The sequence below is a fragment of the Melospiza melodia genome, chromosome 20, assembly GCF_035770615.1.
Source record: "Melospiza melodia melodia isolate bMelMel2 chromosome 20, bMelMel2.pri, whole genome shotgun sequence".
NCBI classification, from domain to species: domain Eukaryota; kingdom Metazoa; phylum Chordata; class Aves; order Passeriformes; family Passerellidae; genus Melospiza; species Melospiza melodia.
The window spans coordinates 13,392,108-13,412,080 of NC_086213.1; the positions used below are offsets into that span (position 1 = coordinate 13,392,108).

The 19,973-nt window shown below is 56.0% G+C and overlaps 1 protein-coding gene across 1 annotated transcript in view; it reads right to left on the reverse strand.

Moving 5' to 3' along the window:
• The window catches only part of NCOR2 (nuclear receptor corepressor 2), a 226,183-nt gene that overhangs the window by 59,459 nt on the left and 146,751 nt on the right, over nucleotides 1-19,973 (reverse strand). The window contains 4 exon segments of the mRNA XM_063173183.1: nucleotides 11,329-11,427; nucleotides 13,545-13,599; nucleotides 16,800-16,978; nucleotides 19,308-19,404. Coding sequence (XP_063029253.1) covers nucleotides 11,329-11,427; nucleotides 13,545-13,599; nucleotides 16,800-16,978; nucleotides 19,308-19,404 — 430 coding nt within the window.

Consider the following 19,973-nt stretch of genomic DNA (forward strand, 5'->3'; position numbering starts at 1 on the left):
AACGCCCCAGGAAACGCCTCTGCTCATGAACATCCCCCTTACATCACACCAGGGGTATCTGCTGGGCTGGAAGCTGTGGGGCTGTACCGAGCACCCAGCCCTGGGTGGGGAGCAGGGACCCTGGGGTGCTGAACGAGGCCATTTCAGAGCTCAGCCACAAATGGCACACACAGACGGGACCATCCCCCAGAGATGGACCACGGCAGCTGCCCCAGCCCATCCTCGCCCTGTGCTCTACCCCAAGCCTCAGACTGGCCCTGGAGCCGGCCCACGCCATGGCACAGCGGTGGGAGGGCAGCGCCGGGAGCCCCCGGGCCGGCCGGTCCCCGCTCCCGGCGCTGCCCCCGCCGTGTGTGGGGAGGCTATTCTTAGTGCTGGACACGGACCAGCTCGGGATGATTCAAGGGACGGGACGCCATCCCAAAGCGTGACGGGCCAGGAAATGCTTCCCCAATTACCAGCTGATGTTTCCCTGTGATTCACACCGCCCAGGCTAGAGGTGGACTGGCAGGTGGCTCAGCCCTCAGCGGAACCCCCAAAGGCCGGCACCAAAACTGCTCAGCTCCCGGCTAGCTCAAACTTAAACCTCTCTCCACCTACATCTCTGCCATCCTGGGGATGAGGCACGCCACTTCCCAGAGCTAAACCAGGTACGTGCTGCCCCCCTTGCACAAGAGGGCCAAGAGATGTGCCTGAGGCCAGGGAAGATGCCTGCGGCAGAGGGCAGGGCTGGCCCTCCCTCCCAGGTCAGACGCTCTAAGCCCGGACCGCCCTTCCTCCGCCTCAGCATCGCTGCTGCTTGTTTTTGCTGCCGACGCATCCTGTTTATTTAAAAAGGCCCCGGGACAAAATCGGACGCGGGACGCGTGAGCAGAGGCCGACCCTGCCCCGGGTCCGGGGGGACAGGCGGCCTCCCCCGCTCGGTAATTACAAACACCTGCTCACCTCTGCCCCGCGGTCCCGCCGGGCCCGGAGCAGCTGGGGCGGCGCAGAGCGCTGCCAGCTCTCCCGGGAACAGCGCGTTCCGGGCCCGGGGCCCGCCGCAGGCACGCATGGGCTCCCGCAGCGCCCGGCTCGGCCCGGCCGGCTCCTCCGGGCACGGCACCGCCAGCTCCGCCACCATAAAGCTCCGTCTCGCAGCGCACGTTCGGGGCGCGGCGGCCTCCAGGTGGGAGCCGGGCACGGACGGGCTGACCCTGCTGAGAACGGACCGACTTGCCGCGGGTCCTGACAGCGACACTCGCCGGGAGAAAGCCCTGGCGAGGAAGAGGTGCAGCTCCTCCCACTCTGTTTACTTCCTCTGCCGAGGCACTGCCTGCTCCTGGGAGCGGGACGGAGGGCAGGAGGAGGTGGGGGAAGCAGCTCCCCACCTTGGCCCTCCCCAGCCCCGCCGCAGGCGCCCGAGCCGGCGGCGCAGAGACGGCGAAAGCGGCCGGAAAGCCGTCGGCAGCCGGCAGCGCCTCCGGAGCGCCCCGCTCGCACGCTCCCCGGGAGCTGCGGCCCCTCATCGCCCCCAGTCCCCCGTCACTCACCTCCCCGCTCCCCGGCTCCCGCGAGCGGCCGGTCCCCGACAGCCCCACGGGCAGCTCCCGGCCCCTGCTCACCGCCCAGCCATCCGGGCGCGCTGTGCCTTACGTTCTCCGGCTCTGAAGGCTTCCTGACGATTTGCATAGTTAAGCCGTAAACTAACCACAACATTCCTCTTATGATTTTGCAATCTGCTGGAATAACGTGGTCGCTCTAAGTCGAGCGATGAATCATCATCTATAAACCACAGCTCTCGTCACCGGGGCTCTCAGTGCTGGCTGCAGCCTGCGTGATTAATCCGCCAGGATGCCAAGCTTAACCTACAGTGCAGGGCTATTTATTTTCCAAACTTGCAAGCCTCCGGAAAACGACGGCCGCTGCCTTCCCCATCCCCTTAGTGGCGAGATGCCCCAGGCTGTGGCAGGGGACCAGAAACAAGAGACCTCCCTTGTTGCCCACAGGACATCCCAGCGTTAACCACTGGACTGTGCACCTTGCAACTGAGACACCCACACCCTCCCCCGGCTCCCCCCTCACTCCTTGTGCCACAGCACCCTCAAAACATGCACCAAAACATCACTTTTGCCAGCAGGGATGAGCTCATCCCGGGCAGTCCAGTTCCTGAATCAGAACTACCAGCTCCTGCCACCCCAACTACACCACTTGCTGCTGGATATGCTAGTGGGGAACCAGGTCATGGTGGTGGCACTGAGAGAGAGCCCAAGAGCCCCTGGGGCTGGCATCTTCTCCCTCCCACACCAGGTTTCAAAGGTTTCAAAGCCAGACTGGCTGCATGGGGGATGCCATTTGCTTGCCAGCAGATGCATCACGTCCCCTGCCATCATTACAGTGCCCTGGGCTCTTACAGGAGGATGGAACCACCAGCTCCTGTTTGTCCCTTAAATCAGTAGGGAGCGAGCCTGTGCACCCTGGTGCAGAGGGAGCTGTGCATGCCAGCCTGAGCTGCAAGGCACATGGTTTTGGTGCCACTCAAGCTCGTTCCCAGCTACTGCAGGCAGCGAGCTCCGGGTTTTGTTTAAAGCGGCTCTGCACCCTTGCCACAGTCTCACTGCGGCAGCGCAGGGACTCGTGCCAACCCTCTCCCCGGCATGTCACACCAGAGTCTGCCTTGACAGGGACTTTGGAGGGAGCTGCATCCCACCAGTGTGAGCCCCATCCCCTCTGGTAGCTGGGAGCACCTACTCGGCTGTGCCGCCTCTCCCACGTGCAGGGCACCAGCTCTTCACTCCTCCGGCGTGTGACTTCAGATCAATGGCATTTATGATGTTCTCTGGGGCACTCAGCTGCAGAGCAGGCCCAGGCCAAGGTCATTGCACGCAATCAGGGAGTTGCAAATTAAAACCAGCTCGAGATAAGCTGAAGACAAAAGGCCAATGCTAGGCTGGCCAGGAACGCCTGGGGTTTGCTTTGCTGCTTCTCCAGGAGCCCCAGCACAGCTGCCATGGCCGTGGGCACACATGGGTGCCTGCTGGCATCACCCTGAACATCCTACAGGGTCCAGAACTGGCACCATGGGGTATGATGCTCCACGCTCTGTGCAGGACAATGAGCAGGACTTGGCACTTGGCTCTTATTCCCAGCCCCACAGATTCTCTGCAGGGCATCTTTGCCAGGAACAGGGCCGCCTATTCCTATCCTCTCTCTGCCACCTACATCTGTCTTTCCACCTGCTTTCAATCTCTGCCCCTGGCAGGTCACATCAGTGAGAGCCAGGGCAGGGACTTGGCCACAGAGCACCCTCAGCACCAGGCTTCCTGTTAGCCACCACGCTGCCCAGGCACCCCAAGTGCCCGTGGAGTTTCCTTCCTTGCCAGTGCCACAGCAGAGGAAGAAGCACCCACCTCTGATACAGCCACTGCAACCACCGCTCCCCACACATCCCCACCACCTCCCGAGGCAGGCTGGACACCCAGCACGGGGAGGATGGCTCAGAAACACATTTGTGTGTCATGACACCGACGGGCAGTGCCTGGAGCCCCTGCTGCAGGGGTCTGGAAGGCCTCGGGGCTGGCTGCCACCCACGGCCACGCAGCCTGGCTCCTCACAGCCGCGCGTGGCACCCTCCGCTCCTGGGAGAAACCACAAAGCAAAACAAGCCCTGCCAAAACAACAACGGGAGGAAGAGGAATGTCTGCCGGCAACACAGCTTTGATTGCTTGTGTCCCAGGGCTGGGTTTGATGCTGTTGGCTGTGGAAGCAAGTCAAAAAAAAAAAAAATCAAAGGACCAGGCTCAGATTTCATAAGAATGATAGAGAGCATGGGGATCACTCTGTGCAGCTCAAACTGTGACAGCTCTGAGCTGGGCTGCTCCTCTAGCAGCAAACAGCCACCTCTGCAACACAGTCAGCACATGGCAGGGATGGAGAACACCGAGGCTGTGCCCACCCAGTGTCCCAGGAGACGTGGATAGGCCCTGTGCACACTCACCAATACAGCTCTCAGGCACCACAGGCCACAACACACGGCCAGTGCCAGCAGCAAAGTGCCCACAGCTGCAGCCAGGCTGCCCTGCCATGCCATGGCAAAGCCCTGTGCCATCTCCCAGGCTGCTGGCCCTGGAGCAAGCAGGGTCCTGGGGGCATGCAGCACGTCAGGGGCAAGGAGAGGGGCTGGCAGTGGGACTGGGGTCATGCTGGACCCTGCATCACTTGGCAGACCACAGGACAAGCATGCCCTAGTGCACTCACCCAAGTGTGGGCTCATCTCTGGCAGCACTGGGAGCCTGCTGGGCACAGGAACCATCCAGGCAGGGCCCTGTGTGGCACAGCCCAGCACCACTGGGACTGCTGCCCTCCCACCACTCACTCTGTGATACACACTGAAGTGATTTTTACAGGACCCTGCTCACCAGATCCTTCCTTGCACCACTGAGGGCTTTTCCATAAGAGGAAATGTTTCTTTTCTGGGTCGCTGCTGAGTTTTTAAAAAAGTGATTTGATTGCTTGTGAAGGGAAAAATGACCCGAAGGGAAGAGAGAGCATAGTGTTTGGAAGCAGTGGAGATGAGCCCCGCTCTGTCCCAGGCAGGGAACACGTGTTTTCTCTTCCCTGTGGTTTGCCTTGCCCTGCTCCCCCTGCTCACAGCCCCCCAGCCCCACGCCGACCCCTCTCCAAGCCCTGCCAGCACAGGAAGGTGCCAGGTCAGCAGTTTGTGGGATGCAGAGCAGCATCCACACACACCACAAACAACCAGGGGCAAAGCAAGCCCTCTATCCTTGTAGAAACAGATTTCTGGGATTTTCAGCTGTGCTGCTTCAGGAAGCAATTCAGCAATGACATGACCTATTTCCCATCCATTCCTAGTCAAACCGGGATCACAACAACAGATAAAACAACTCATCCCAAAATCCAACCACACTGAAGGCGCTGCAGGTCCCTCACTGGGATCAGCAAAGCCCAGCCTGGACCCCAGACCCTGCCCCAGAGGTACTCACGTGGGCAGGGGTGTGGAGGAGCTCTCTCTGCGAGGATACATCCACCTGCTGCTGGAGAAACACCAGCCCACCAAACCTGGGGGCCAGCTGGAATGGGGTCACCTCACCCAAGTGACTCTTGTGTCACTGCTACCTGCAGATGTGATCAAGCAGCTCTGAAGAGCCCAGCTGTGAGGGCCAAAGGGTCCATCAGTGGTTGTGTGTCCCTGCCTGCTGATGCCTGTCCCTGCTCTGAGCCCACAGCCCTCCCTGCTGTCCCTGCACTGTCACCAGCCCACACGGGGACCTGGGGACAAGCAGCCACCCTCCTGTGGCAACGCATCCTCTGATTCTTTTCCCAAATATGGCCATGTCATTCTCATTAAATCACCCCCAAAACTGCAGCTGGGATTTCAGGAATGCAAGTTTCCATTCTGTTTGCCCAACTGTGCTGCCTGGAGGGGTGGCAGGGCTGCAGGAAGGCTGCTGCACCCTTGTGATGGGGGAACAGGCACGATGGACCTTACAGGGCACACCTGGGGGAGCAACAGGAGTCCAGACTGAAAGAACAGGTGCCAAGGGGGGGTTACAGAATCGATCCCAACTCGAGCATCACTGTGTGTCACACCTCATCCACCTGCTGGGCAGGCATCCCAACATAAACCTCCCTGGTGGCCACAGGTTTAAAGAGTGGCAGCCTGCACTGAGCACCAGGGGACAAACAGTCTGTGAGATGTTTCTTCCTATGAGGCCACACTTGAGCAGGACCACAGGGTCTGACCAAGTTCAACTTCTCACTGGTCCTGTAGCCTCAGCCTCGTTTCCTGGGCCATCAGCAGCCCTGCCACACTGAAGATTTGTCCAGAAAATGAGCCAAATTCAAGCCCTTTTACATCCCAGCAGTGACATTCCACTGGCAGAAGATGAACCCATGCCCCAGTACTGACATCCCTGGCATCATTCCCAACCAGGCAACCTCCCTCACAGACCGCCCCTGCTCATCCACAGATAATTTCAGTGCTGTTTTAGATACAACGCTCCAGTCAGCACAGCTTTAAGTGCCTGCAGAATAATTTCTTGGTATTTGTGGCACAAAGTTTACTGGCCACATCCAGGGCTGTGTCTGTACGATGTGCTGCATGATTAAACCAGGGTTTTGCGACAAGTATATCCCTGAGTCTGGAAGAGAAGTTGTCAAACCCTTTATCACTAATGAGGAGCTGCTCCCTGGACTGATGAAGATCAAATGGTTCCCAGAAACAAGGATCATTCCTCTCATTAGCTGCTGTGGTTACTGGAGTGGGAGCACTTGCACAATTTACAGAGTTAGAACAGTTTGCTGAGCTCTGGATCTGATTCCTGGGGAGGGAGGAGAGGCACTGGCATGGCAAGGCTGGAGCAGGGCAGGAGATGTGCTCCAGCACTGGGGACAGGGTGCAGGGAGCCCTGGGCGGGCACTATCTGGAACCCCAAGCCCTGCCAGCCCCTGCTAGTGTGACAGGGCTGCTGGTGGCCAGGGAAACCTGCTTGGCCAGGTTTTTCCTAATGCTCCAGGTCCCATGTGATACCAAACCTGGCCAGATCCTGCTGGGACAGTGCTTCTGCCAAAAAAGTAAGCGGGCTGTTTGTAAAAATCTGGGTTGGGGCTGTTTATCCTCGTTGGTGAGGGGAATGGTTTGTGTTTGGGGAGGGCGGGACAGACGGCGGGACGGATAATTCGATTTGGGTTTTGGCAGGGGACAGGGAAGAGGGTGGGCCTGGGAAAGGCTGTCGGGGCTGGCAGGGGACCGCAGGGGCCCGGCCAGGTCACACCGTGGGTCCCCGCCCTGCCGGCACGGCTCTGGCACCGCTCTCGGCGAGGAAGGGGGGTCGGGGCGGCGCCACTCCCCCGGGGCCGCGAGTGAGTCCTCGAAAGTGTCGGCCCTGACACACGGCCTTTGGCCAGGGAACGTCTGCCAGCGCTGCGAGGGGCTGGCGTCACGCTCCGTCCGGCGGCACCGTCCCTCCACCATGACTTCATCCCCTCTGAGTCATCCCCAGGGCGGGCAGGCGGCTCCTCCAGCTGCCCGTGGGGCTGCTGCGACAGACTGACCGTACCGACAGACTGACTGTACCGACAGACTGACCCTACCGACAGACTGACCCTACCGACAGACTGACCCTACCGACAGACTGACCCTACCGACAGACTGACCCATGGTGCTGCTGCGACAGACTGACCCTACCAAGAGACTGACCCATGGTGCTGCTGCGACAGACTGACCGTACCGACAGACTGACCCATGGTCCCACTGCTGACAGACTGACCGTACCGACAGACTGACTGTACCAACAGACTGACCGTACCGACAGACTGACCCATGGTCCCACTGCCGACAGACTGACCATACCAACAGACTGACCCTACCGACAGACTGACCCATGGTCCCACTGCTGACAGACTGACTGTACCGACAGACTGACTGTACCAACAGACTGACCCTACCGACAGACTGACCCTACCGACAGACTGACCCATGGTCCCCCTACAGACAGACTGACCCCACCGACAGACTGACCCATGGTTCTGCTGACAGACTGACCCATTGTCAGCTTTGCCTGGTGGAATGGTCGCCCACCTGCCCATCACGGCAGTGTGTGGCAGATGATGGCTTTTCCCCCCCAAGGAATTCACTGGCAGGAAGCGTATCTGGCACACTGCAGCTGCTCCACTACCACAAGGGCAATGTTGCTCCAAAATCAATGCAAATCTACTCTGGAATAAAAAATCTCACACTCCAAACGGAATTATGTGGAAGTAGAGTCACTTTCCTTCCAGCCCGGTTTGAGCCCAACACTTGTGTCCCCACAACTTCCCAAAGAATGAAGCACACGGTCAGTTTCAGTGTCCCTGCTATAGAATGCAGAGGTTTCACAGAGACACTGAAATGCCCAGAAGAGTGACTGCCACAGACCTGAGTTGTACGGACACATCGACACAAGGGTTTGTCATTACAAGCTCATGCAAATTTATGCCTATCACTGTACATTGACTATTGGATCAGACTATTTTGCCACGGCACAAATTCTTTTTTTGTTTTTCAGTGTGAAACGACGAGGAAGCAATTTCTCTTCCTATCAATTCCCCCCCTCACAGGGTTATACTGCCCTTCCATACACAAACACAGGATTATTTTAGAAATATCTTAATCTCAGGAGCCTCCATATCACGCATCATGACCCATTGGATGTGGTACTTGCACTGAGCAGTGCCATGGAAGGCGGAGTGCTGGAGCATCCTGCTCGGAGTGGGCGGCTGCTCCGCTTTCTGACAAACTGGAAGTGGAATCATGTGAAGTCCCTGCTCTTGGCAGGAGATTTTTAGCAGTAAGTAGCAGCTTTATGAGGAATATCCTTTGCCAGGGGACCATCAGCCAGGGAGCAGTGGGATTCTTATTTTTTAATGGACTTTTAATAAGTAGGCCACAAAGATAGTCTTGACACAGAGAAGCTTTTTTCTCTGTGTAATTATCTCCCCTTCGCTCTCAAGCTCCCTGCAGCCTCCAACAGCAAATAAGACCACCAACCTCTCTGTGAGAAAAGGAGCAAGAAAGCAGCATAGAGCCACTTGAAATGCTCTTTGTAGCAGATCTCATCCGCTCTCCTCTCATCTGATACAAAAAACCAACCTCTCCTCCCCTGCTCTAAATTAATTAAAGCTCAGCTTTTGGTGTTTAACTACTTGAACCTTTACCAGCAGGAAGATATGTGCTCAGAGCATGGGCAATGCTGGGAACATGATGCCATGCCTCCATGTGCTGCAGGAAAGCTGTCCACAATTCTGTCTCCTCCCTGAACACTGCCCATCCCTGGGTGTTCTCTGTCCTTCATCCTGTCACATCTCTGGTTGCTGAGACTGGGCAGGTAATGGCAGAGCTGGCACTGCCACATCAGCCCAATGCTGCTGCTCCTCAGTCCCCACTCCTCACCAGGCCACCGGGAAAACTGAATGAGGGATCTGCACAGGGTTCCAAACAGTCCAGGACCCCTTGGGCACAAGCAGGGTGCTGGCTGAGCCTTTGGGACAGGTTGCTCCCAAACGAGCACTCCTGCAGCACCGGCAGAATTTGAGCTGCTTGTGAAAGACTCACAGAGCAAAATCCCCCAGGAGCATCCCTGCATCGCAGCCAGTACCTGACCTCTCCCGTGATGGTCTGTGCAGGCACACACTGACCCACTCTGGCGTGGGGAAGCAGATCCCACCAGCACCACACCCAGGGGAGACCCCGGCTCGTGAAGAGGTGCAAAGGAGATGCCTCACTGTTCCTGCCAGAACAACATATTAATCCCTTTATTACCTGAAAATGCCACCCTAAAATGAGTCTGTCCCCAGGAGAGCCTTCCTCTGCAGCAGCATGCCCTTCCCTCTTCCAGCACTCTCCTCGTGCAGTCTTGCAGGAAAAGGATGCAAATACTAGAGGTATCATAGCACAAAGTGTGAATTTCAAAACCCCCCAAGATCTCTGTGGGAGAGCTACTCCAGGCTGAATGCAGCAGCTGCTGTTCAGCACCTCTCTCCTACTGTGAATCATGCAGCCAGTCCTTGGCTCTCAAAGCTTGTCTGAACATCCCACCTTCCACCTGAGCATCCAACAGCAATGGGAAATATTCCCTGTGTCGCTTCCTCCCAGACTCAGGGGGGCTCCTCTTTCAAAATCAGCGACGTTCTGGCTGAGGTCTGCTCCAGGGGAGGTGCAAATTGTTCCCTCTGGTGCCATTCCTACTTGCAAAAACAGTCCTACAGGCGATGAAGCAAGTCCCTGCTTCTGCAGGCTGGCACTGAGCACGGCTCCAAAGGGCAGCACACGTCCCCATGCTCAGGATGGATCATGTGGCTTTAAAGCTTCGTGGGAAATGCTGCAACTAGCAACGCTTTGGGTAATTTCAAACCCCAAAACACAAACAGTCCCTGCTGGGTCCAGGATGGGCAGGTCTGTGGCTGCTGGGGTAGGTAGGCAGATGCAGAGCAAAGCCTCTCACTCTCCACATTTGCTCAATTTAACACTGAAACCAGAATGAGCTGTGCTAAATGTCTCCACCGCTAACAAGAAACAAATGTGGCCTCATGTTCTAGTTGCTGTGATCTAACAAAACAGACCATGGTAAACACTATAAAAATGTACTGGAGGGAACCACCCTGTGTTTGCTGGGAGAGGGACTGGATCATCTAATAGGGCTTCATCCATCTCTAATGTCTCTGAAAAAAAGAAGGGAAAATTGGGCCCTGTCCACGACATTTGTCATGTGCTAGCTATTCTGATGTCTTAATGCCGCAGAAATCAAGTTGGAGTGAGGCTACCTATCTGCTTCCCAATCAGGATCTAGGCCCAAGTGCTGCTTTTTATGGCCATGCAGCGTGAAGATCTGCTGATGTCAGTGGTGTCACGGGCCAGGCCAGTTTTTCCATCCTTATTCCCACATTATCTGGAGAGACAGTCCCTTTGTGGCTGCCTCATTCTCCTTGTGACATGAATAATCCCTCACTTCACGGACCTGGGGATCCACCAGCAGGACTTGCCTCTGGCTGCAAGCTCTAATGGGGATAAGGCACCTTCCCAAAAGGTTGGCACTTATCTGTTCCTGGGTATCATGGTATCAGCAGCAACACTGCCAAGGTCTTGTCTAGATCTGTATCTTTGCCATGGTAAGGGCTGACTCAGTCACCTGCCCCCAGGCACCTCGTGGTGCCCTAGAATCTGCTCTGCCCTCAAACAAAGGCTTAAGGGTCTCCACTAGCTTGAGTGCCACATCTGCCAGCCCCACAGGAGACCCCCAAGGGGATCTTGGACACCCTTTGACGCTTCAGATGGATTTATATGCTTCTGCTCAGGTGTCACTCCCACCCAGGTAATTTTCCTCCCACATCTTTACCTATAGGAAGAGCCCTGGCAGGCTCTGCAAGGCAGGAGCCCCACCCAGCTCCCAGGAGCCCTGTCACCATTGTCACCTCAGCTGCCATCTCCAGACAATGAGAGACACACAGACCCCACCTGGTTATTGCACAGAGCTCAGGCTGCATGGGAACCCCATGCTACTGACACACAGCCATGTTTTCCACAGTCACTCCATCCCCTTTTCTAAGCATCTTGGATTTGTTTTGTTTTTTTTAAAAGACATTGTGGCCTTGGCATGGGGATGGACAAACACCAACTACCATTAAACAGCACGTTCTGAAAGAGCACAAACACAACCCACCACAGCCTGCAAGCAGTATCTCCATGCAAGGAGGGGGCAAAGCACCATTTTAGGGGGCTCAGATAAAGTGCTGCAACTCCTTGCTCAGCCTGACAGATGAGCTGAGCCTTCCACACCCTCCTCCAGCCCTTACCTGGCTCTTCCCGCGCCGCCGGTAATTCCTCCTCACGAGGTTCTTGTAATTCTCATTCTTCTTGGTCAGGTAGTAATAGAGGACACAGTCAGCCACCGTCTGCAATGACAGGGGCACGTCAGGGAACGGGAGGTCCTGGCCTCGTGTGCTGCTGGTGGGGCACAGACTTCAGGAGCAGCGTTCAGAACTGGTCATCACCAGGTCCCTGCTGCTCCTGAGCACCTGCAGCCCAGCAGCCTCCCCACAGCTCCCTCCCCAAGGCTCCCAGAGCAGCTGGAGAAGGGGACAGTGCTGCCCTGGTAAAGAGGCTCAGCCCTTCCAAGGACAGAGCAGGGCGGTCCCGCAGGCATGCGGGGCTGGAGATGGGGCGCTGAGCAGAGATCAGCCCGGGCTGGAGGCAAAGCAGGGCTGACCCCAGATGACCGTGGCAAGCAGAGGCAGAAGAAGGAGCTGCCTGTCAGCCTGTGTGAGGTTACAGCAGGCACAACCTGCCACAGCACTGTCAGCTGCTGTTACTTCCAGCCGCTAAGCTCGCCGGCTCAAGCGCGCGCGACTCTGCTGGGGCCAAACTGAGATCCCAGGAGCTGCCATCCCTACTCCAGCGGCTGGCTCCACAAACACCACCGCAGACTGGGCACCTCAGGAAAACCAGGAGTCACAGCCAGCACACATCCTGCCCCTGAACAGCACAAAGTGTGCCAGGCTGGGAGGAATCCTGTGCTGAACAGAGTGGGCACCTGAACGCCAGCCTTGGGCTACACCTTCGCATTCAGGATCAGTGGCTTCATAGAAAAATAATCCCACAGATCCATTGTGCCACGAGTCCTCAGCAGCTTGGGGCAGCTGTGTGTGCCCGGGGGCTGTGCTCACCCCATCCCTCTGCAAGGAGTGGAGCCATTTGCAAAAACAGATTGCAACTTTTTAAAGTGTTAATTGGATCTCTTTCTAATTTAGCCCTGATTATACACACACACACGCGAACACAAAAACTTACAGTCATCTGTTCCAAGGGCTAAGATCACTATTTTTTTATAATGCAATTTAAAAATCTATTAATTCATTACATTGAGCCATACTTTGCATCTCTCTCCAACAGGATAATGGATGTGTTCTGTATCATAATTACAGCCTGATTTACAAACGAGTACAAATAAAATTAGAAGACATTTTACAGCTTGGAACACAGACTGGATTGTAAGCATCATCCAAGTCCTACCACTTTCAGCTTTATCGAGTGAGAAAAGATGAGGAGCTTGGGATCTTACAGCAGCAGCAGCAGCAGCATGAGAGGGCTGCTGGCCTTCCTGGCTCCTTTGGACAGGAAGGTCAAGGTCTTATAAATTATTTCCCCAGCCTGAGTTATGAGGAATCAGAGAATAATTTAGGCTGGAAGTGACCTCTGCAGGCCACCCCCTGAGTGCAGAGTGGTTCCCTCAGAGTGAGTGGACACTGTGTGTATGAAACTCTGCATGAGGTGGCCAGAAGATGCAAATAACTAAAAGGACCAGAGAAGCGGCGGCTTTCAAATGTTTCTTGCTCAGGAGAGCATTCAAGTGATGGACATAGCTGTGTTTTCAGGCTGGGTTTGTCCAGGATCTCCCATATGGTCTGTCAGGTCTTCCTGTAGGTAGGAAGGTACCTGGCCTTGCTCAGAATGGGACAAGAGACTCACTCCTCCCTCAGGTCTTTCCCTCAAACCTTTCTTCCATCAGCCCAATTAACAGCAAAAACAAAAGTCCAAGCAGCACAACACACGAGGTCTGGGAAAGGTCAGGCAGTTCCTGTGAACAACTCTTCCTAGCACCAAGGGGAGCTGTGTGTGCTTTCAGGACACCCGCCAGAACTGCCGCATGAAATGGGACTCAGAGCACCCTCAAAAACCCCTCTCTCCCTGAACAAAGAGACCCCTCCGGTCTGTGCTGGGCAGCTGGGTGCCCACCCGCTGTGTGCCAGCCTGGCTGGTGCAGCATGCCTCGGGGGGAAGCAGGGAAGCAGCTCCAGGCAGATGACGGGGCCGCGCCGCCCCCGCGCCAGGCTGGCTGCGTTCGCACCTCCCGAGCTCCCGCGCTGACTCAGCCCTGGCTCTGCAGGAGCCCGTCTGGACCCTGCCCCGAGCCACCACCACCACCACCCACAGGTGCTCAGCATCTGCTGGCAGCTCCAGCACCGAGGCATGGCACGAGAGGCAGCACAACTGAGGTTAGAGCCAGGCTTACCTTCCTGTCCAGGAAGGATGCGATCAGGCCGAAGTTCTTCGGGTGCTGCATGAACCTGCAGAGCAAGAGGGACAGGGACAGGGTTACTGTGGTTGCTGGCCCTGACCCCCTCACAGCTGGGCTGCCGTGCCCTGCGTGCCCAGAGCAGCAAGGCCAGCTCCCAGAGGGACTCTGGGCTTTGAGAAAATATTTGTCTGCTGCTCAGCTTCCCAGAAAGACAGGAACTTTAAATTTAGCCCAGTGGGGCTGGGCTGGTTGGGAGCTTCGATGTGCAAATGTTCATCAGGGGGTGGGAGAGGAAAGGGGGGCTGGAAGTGCTGGATAGCTGCTCATCACCCTGCTCGACCCCATGGCCACCCGAGCCTGTACCAAGAGCAGGCACAGAGGGCAGGCACACCTGGCCAAGGCCCCAGGATCTGGCGAGGAAAGGGTGAGGAATTGTCATCACACCCCACATCATGGCCATGGGTGGCCCTGGTGCTGAGCAGGACCCCAAGCCCTGCTGGGCTGTTGGGAGCAGCTTCAAAGGACAGGAAGGGAAACCCAAACCCCGGGAGGAAGCACAGAGCTGCCACACTGCTGAGCTGCTCAAGAGATGCCCAGTGGCACAGCGGCTCTGACAAACACCACCTCATGCCCAGCAAGCAGAGGAGCTGTCAGCAAGCTCCCCCCTGGCTCTGCCAGCCCGGGGGGGTACACTGCCTGCTCAGGGGAAGCTCAGAGATCCCTCCTCCACCAAATCCTGTGCCTGGCTGGTGCGGAAGCACCTTGGCAGGAGGTGCTGCTGGCAGCAGAGTTAACCAATGCACTGCCAAAGCACGGACAGCCCAGCGAGTGGTGACTCTGTGCCAGGAGAGGTGGCCACCAGCACGGGCTCTGCCCCAGGGAGCTGAGCAGGCAGGGAGAGCCACGTTCAGCACGTGCAGCTCTGCCAGCTCCCAGGAAATGACAGCTCTGTGCCCTGGGGAAATGGATCAAGGCAAAAGGTGGGAGAGCTGTGGTGTGGGTGGAACATGGGCAGGACATGGTGAGGAGCTCATGTCTCCAGCCCTGCCAGTGACTCCCCTGGGGCACCTGGCACAGCTCTCTCCTGCTTTTGCTGCTCTGTCCCATTGGAGTTGAGGCACTGAGCTGAGCTCAGGGAGGGCCTGACCAACTCCAGCCATGGCAGCAAGACATGGGTGTTGTCACCCACGTTGATGCAGAACTCCCATGTGGTTTGAGTAGAACCGCAAGATCCCTGTCACCATAACTGGTCACCAGAACAAAAAAGAAACCAGAAATGCTAGGGGGGACAAAAAAAAAAAGCAAACCAGACAGGCTGCTCAGACAACCTGGGGTGAGGGCACGGAGCCAGAGCTGGCTCCTCACTCTGCACACAGAACAGACCCAGAGCTGACCACAGGACGAGGTTTTCAACAATGCTAACACACTGCTGGGGCAATGCAGATAACAATCCACTCCTTTTTATGGGCCAGGCCATCTCCCCATAATGAGAGATGGATGCTGCATTCTCCCACTGCCCAGCACAACACAGCCTCAATGCCTGAGCAGCACCCTGCTCCTTCAGCAGCAAACCACAGCTTCCCTGGGAGTAGGCCAGCAATGGGCTCTCAGCAGAGACCTGAAATCCTGCCCAGAAGCAAATCAAATCAGGTTCTTCCTCGTGGTTATGTTCTGACAGCTAAAACAGTTCAGACCTGGAGCTTGTCAGCCTGTTTACTCCAAGAGCCCTGCCAACTGAACAAAAGGTTGAACCAAGTTTTCCTGGTCTCAGGAGGAGGCCAGCTCGAGGTCACGCTCACGGATGACACAACTCCAGTTCACCTTAAAAAGCCAGGCCAGAAGCTGCAGCACAGCAGGCAGCTGGGCTAGCAGCACGCCAGGCTGGGGGAGAGCTGGGACAGGGCTCCCTACACCCTCCTTACAGCTCCTGAGTACCAACCTCTCCAAATGAGCTTGGTGAGAGCCCTGAAACCCTGCTGTACTCCTGCCTGGAGCCCTGCATCACCCCCAGTGATGACACAGAATGCACCGTGCACTGCAGGATGCACACACTGGGTGTGGATTCCTCCAGCCCCATTAGGCAGGCACAGCCCTGCCATTAGAGACCAAGTAATTAGCCTTTGCGTCATTTGTGGCAAGCCTGGCTGTTTGGAGTGGCACATTTTAAGGCTAATTAGCAATGAGGATTCTCCTCTATCAAAGGCTTGGAGCCGGTTTGCTTGTTTTGTTCTTTTTCGGTCCATCTTGGCAATTAATTATTTCAGCTGCAAACAGGAGTCCTGACAAGCAGGGGGAGGAGGAGGGATCCTGGACACAGAGAGGCTTCCAGCATGGCTGGAAATGCCTGGAGCCATCCCCTGGTTGTCCAGAGGAGAGTAAGTGGTGCTGCTGCTCAGGACAACACGGTCCTGGTGCATCCATGCACCTCCATGTCCCTCAGGTGCACAGCAGGGAGCTCCAGCAGAGCTCATCACACTGGGAGCTGAACTCCAGCTCTGTTTTCACAGCACACTGGGGGCACCAGGGAGACTCCAGTCCTCCATGCAAACACACCTGGGTCCCCATTGGGCTGTAGGATTCAGGGGAATCTGGACGTGAGACCAAGCTGAGCACCCACATCTTGGCTGACAGCACAGCGGTACCCAGGGAAGGAATCAGTGACTCCCCAAGTGATCTCAGTTGATAGAACCAAGCTGTTCTCAAGCACTGCTTGCAAACAGGAGCAAGCACCACAGCCAGAGTCTGCACGTGTGTGATGTGGGAACGCATCCATGGAAACAGCAGCCGGTGGCAAACCCTGCAGACAGCAGGATGGAGCACTGGGGGAGAGCACCAGCTGGGAGCTGCAGCCTGAGGGGTCTACATAAGGGGCTTGGATGTTGACAGCCCCAAAAATCCCCTGGACACACAGTGCCCGAAGGACAGCATGAAAATCCAGAAAGGCAATGTGAATGGAGTGCTGGGTTTCCCTGGTGTTGTCTTTAGACTGGCTGATACAACAGGGAATGCAAAAGTTAAAAAACTTCCTGTTCTCAGCCTACCATGAGCAGCAGCTTTCCACAGGGGCAGGAAAACCCCAAATACAGAGCAAGGCCTCAAGTTTCTGTGCAGAAACATCACCAGGTTCAAGGTAACACAGCAGCTTGGGTTGTGTCTGTGGGGGACCAGCCAAGCACTTGGGACATTCCTGCAGGGGTCCTGCCCGCGCTCCCCGGGGCTGCACACACAGAGCTGAGGGGCTGCACTCACTTTTCCCGGAAGGTCTCCTTCTCCTGCTCGCTCCACATGTTCATCACCTGCCTGTCCTTGTAGACCTTCATGGGGTCATCCATGAGGCCGTTCATGTTGATGAATTTGATGCGCTGCTGGTCGGCATCGTAGAGCATGGGCGGGATGACGGCGAGCTGGCGCATCTGCTTCTCCAGGTTCTTGGGGGAAAGCACACACAACAGCTGGTCAGCACCACAGCCCCGTGGGGACCACAGGGGACAGATGTTCCAGAGGAAAAGGACAGGAGGAGGAGCAGGAGAATTCAAAAGCAAGCACTAGACAGCTTTATTGCTGGAGTAATTGTAAATTAAACGCTGAAAGAGGCTATCGCTGTCAGCCAGGAAACAGTATTTCATTTTGGAATAAAAGGCTTCAAGATCCTGTGTGGAAATGTCTGACTTAAGTGAGTCCTGACCATGATGAGAAACAAGTCAAAGCAGCGGTGGCACAGGGAATGCCAACCCCCTCCCAGCCTCCTAAAGCCCCTTTCCAACTGTGAGGGAAGTGGGCCAGCTCTGCAAAAGTTTCCTGAAAAGGTGGGCACAGGCAGACATCATGTTTCCCTTCCACAGGAATTGTTCCAGGAGGTTTCACATGTCACTGAAATGAGGCTGTCATTCCTTAACCCAACACCCTGGGACATATTCTGATGTCTTTACTCCATCCTATGGAGCACAAAGTTCATCCAAAGCCCCAGCTGCACACCAGGACAGGACAGACTGGGCACACTGGTTTCCTTAAGTATTTGCAACAGGGAGGCCAATGTGATGTCTCATTTGTGCTGTGTTCTGCTCAAATGCCAGGACTGTCCCTTTGGCTGAGCTGCTGGTGATCCCCTGGCACAGATCCACCTGTGGGGATAAAGGGATGCTCTGGCCACCCCCTTTCAATTGCACCATCAGTCTGAGTCCTCCCTGTCACCTGGGATGTCACTGCTCAAACTCCAACCCTTGACCCAGGAAGGCCAGGTCTCAGGTGCTGCTATTTTAATTTACAGCCAGATGCTCACATGCTGGTTCCTGGGAGAACAGCCATGGCCAACCCTTCCAAAGAGCTGCTGACTCCAGCCTGCCCAGTGCTGCTCTGCTTCCCTGCTGTGCCTGATCAGACCCAACCTGCTCCTCCTCCTAAAGCACATCTCTCTGCAGACATGGACATTTCAACACATGATCACCTTCCCCATCCTCACTAGGACACCTCCTGTTCAGAAACTGGCTGCTCCAGATGCCTCCTCATGGTGGGAGGGGAGGAATAGCTCTCAGCTGGAGCATCAACCTGGGTAACTGCAGACTGTCCCTGCTGACAGGAGAAGCCCCTGTGCAGAGCAGAGAGGATGCTGTGGGAGCACTGCCCACAGCTAAGGGCACAGTGCCTCTTGGGGTGCTGGCTGCTGCCACTACACCCCACCAGCCAGACCCCTCTTCTTTCCAGCAACGTGCTGGGCAGAGAGCTGGCCCTGCTGCCAGAGATGCTCCCCAGCTCTCACCTCCCTGCTCCTTTCCAACCCTGTGGAAGAGCTGGAAGCTCTTAAGGTCTCCTCCAGGACAAGCAAAGCAGATTTGGGGCTCAGCAGGAGGCTGCTGGGGTGGAGTTTAGCAGCACACTGCGCAGGGGATGGAGGGGATCAGCTAACTCTCCTCTTGGCCATCACCTCTGCAGGGCTGTGAAATTCCCCTCTGTTTCCAAGACCCGTGTCCTCCATGCTGTCACCTTAACTGGCTCAGAGCAAAGTGCCTGGGATCCCAGAGAGGGATCAGCCGTGGTGCACAGGCAGCAAACATCCCAGCTATTGCTGGGCAAGGGCTGCTCTCCCCTCCCAAACATGATCCATTCACTGCAGCTCGTCTCTGTGCCAAGAGTGGAACCCTTGTGAAACCAGATCCAAACGAAGCCGAGGTCACAGGGATGTTTCAAGATGAATGGAGCACTCCCAGAAGATGTGGGCCAACTGGCTCATGTACAAACCATTCATTCCATAGGATTCCCCTGTGTCAAGTCACACAGCCCATTCAAAACAAAACCAAACAGAAAAACCCCTCCACCCAGCAGCCTGGGTGCTGGCTCCCTGCCCTTCCCCTTCCCATCTTCACTTCCAGTATAAACCACAGCCAGGAGGTGTTTGTGGGGTGCTACCCAGGATGAGCAGCACACTGGGGATTCTGGTCCCTAAGAGACAGCCAAATGCTGATAAACCCAACCTACTGGCCACCAGCTCCATGTTTTGCTCTGGCAGAACCATTGCACAGCTCCATTACATCTCTCCCATGGCTGGGAAGATGCTGATGTGTATTAAATAAACCTCTGACTTTGGATCCTATCCAGAAAGTGTTTGCCATCACAACAACCTCCCCAACCTCAGTGGGACCTAAACTTAGTGGGATTTGGCACAGGACTTCTCTGTGTGACCCGTCAGTCCTGTCTCGGCTTCCTCAGAGCAGACAGAGTGAGGGGTGAAGAGGAGGAGGAGGAAGGGGAAGCTGCTCTCACCTCTTGCTCCGAGAGCCCGTCGATGATCTCGGACACCTCGTGCTCGCTGCGCGCGGCTGACATGGAGAGCCCGCCACTGCCCCTCTGTCCTACCCTGCTGGGAAAGGCCAGTGACACTCTCAGGCACTGATGCTCCACTTCATAAGCAGCAAACCACCTTCAAGAACATTCTGACCTCCATAACAGCCATATCCCAACATCCCACCCAGGCCACCCCGTCCCACACTGTGGGAAAGGCACCTGCGTTTGGGGCTCGCAGGTCAAGAGCCCCTCAAAACCACTTTCCTTACCTGTGTCGGCTTCCTGGACTGCTAGAACACGAGAACATTTCATTCCCAACCACAATCTCCCCCCCACATTTTTCCCTGCTCACCCCACCACAGCAATGGCACAAAGGTGTTGGTGTCAGCACCGAACCATTAGCACTGTGCCACCACATCTGGTTTGCAAAATGCTGTGGGAAGTTTTAAATCAAACCCATCCACTGACATCTTCCCCTTATAGCAACAGCCACACATCCCAAGGAATTACAACTTTTCTTATGAATCAGGTAAAAAATTAAAGCATTTCTCAGTACCATTTCTCCCTTTCTCTTTCAGGCAAATAAAGCCATCAGTTAGAAGTTTGGACCCACCCAGTTGTTAGTGGGGCACAAGGATGGGATGT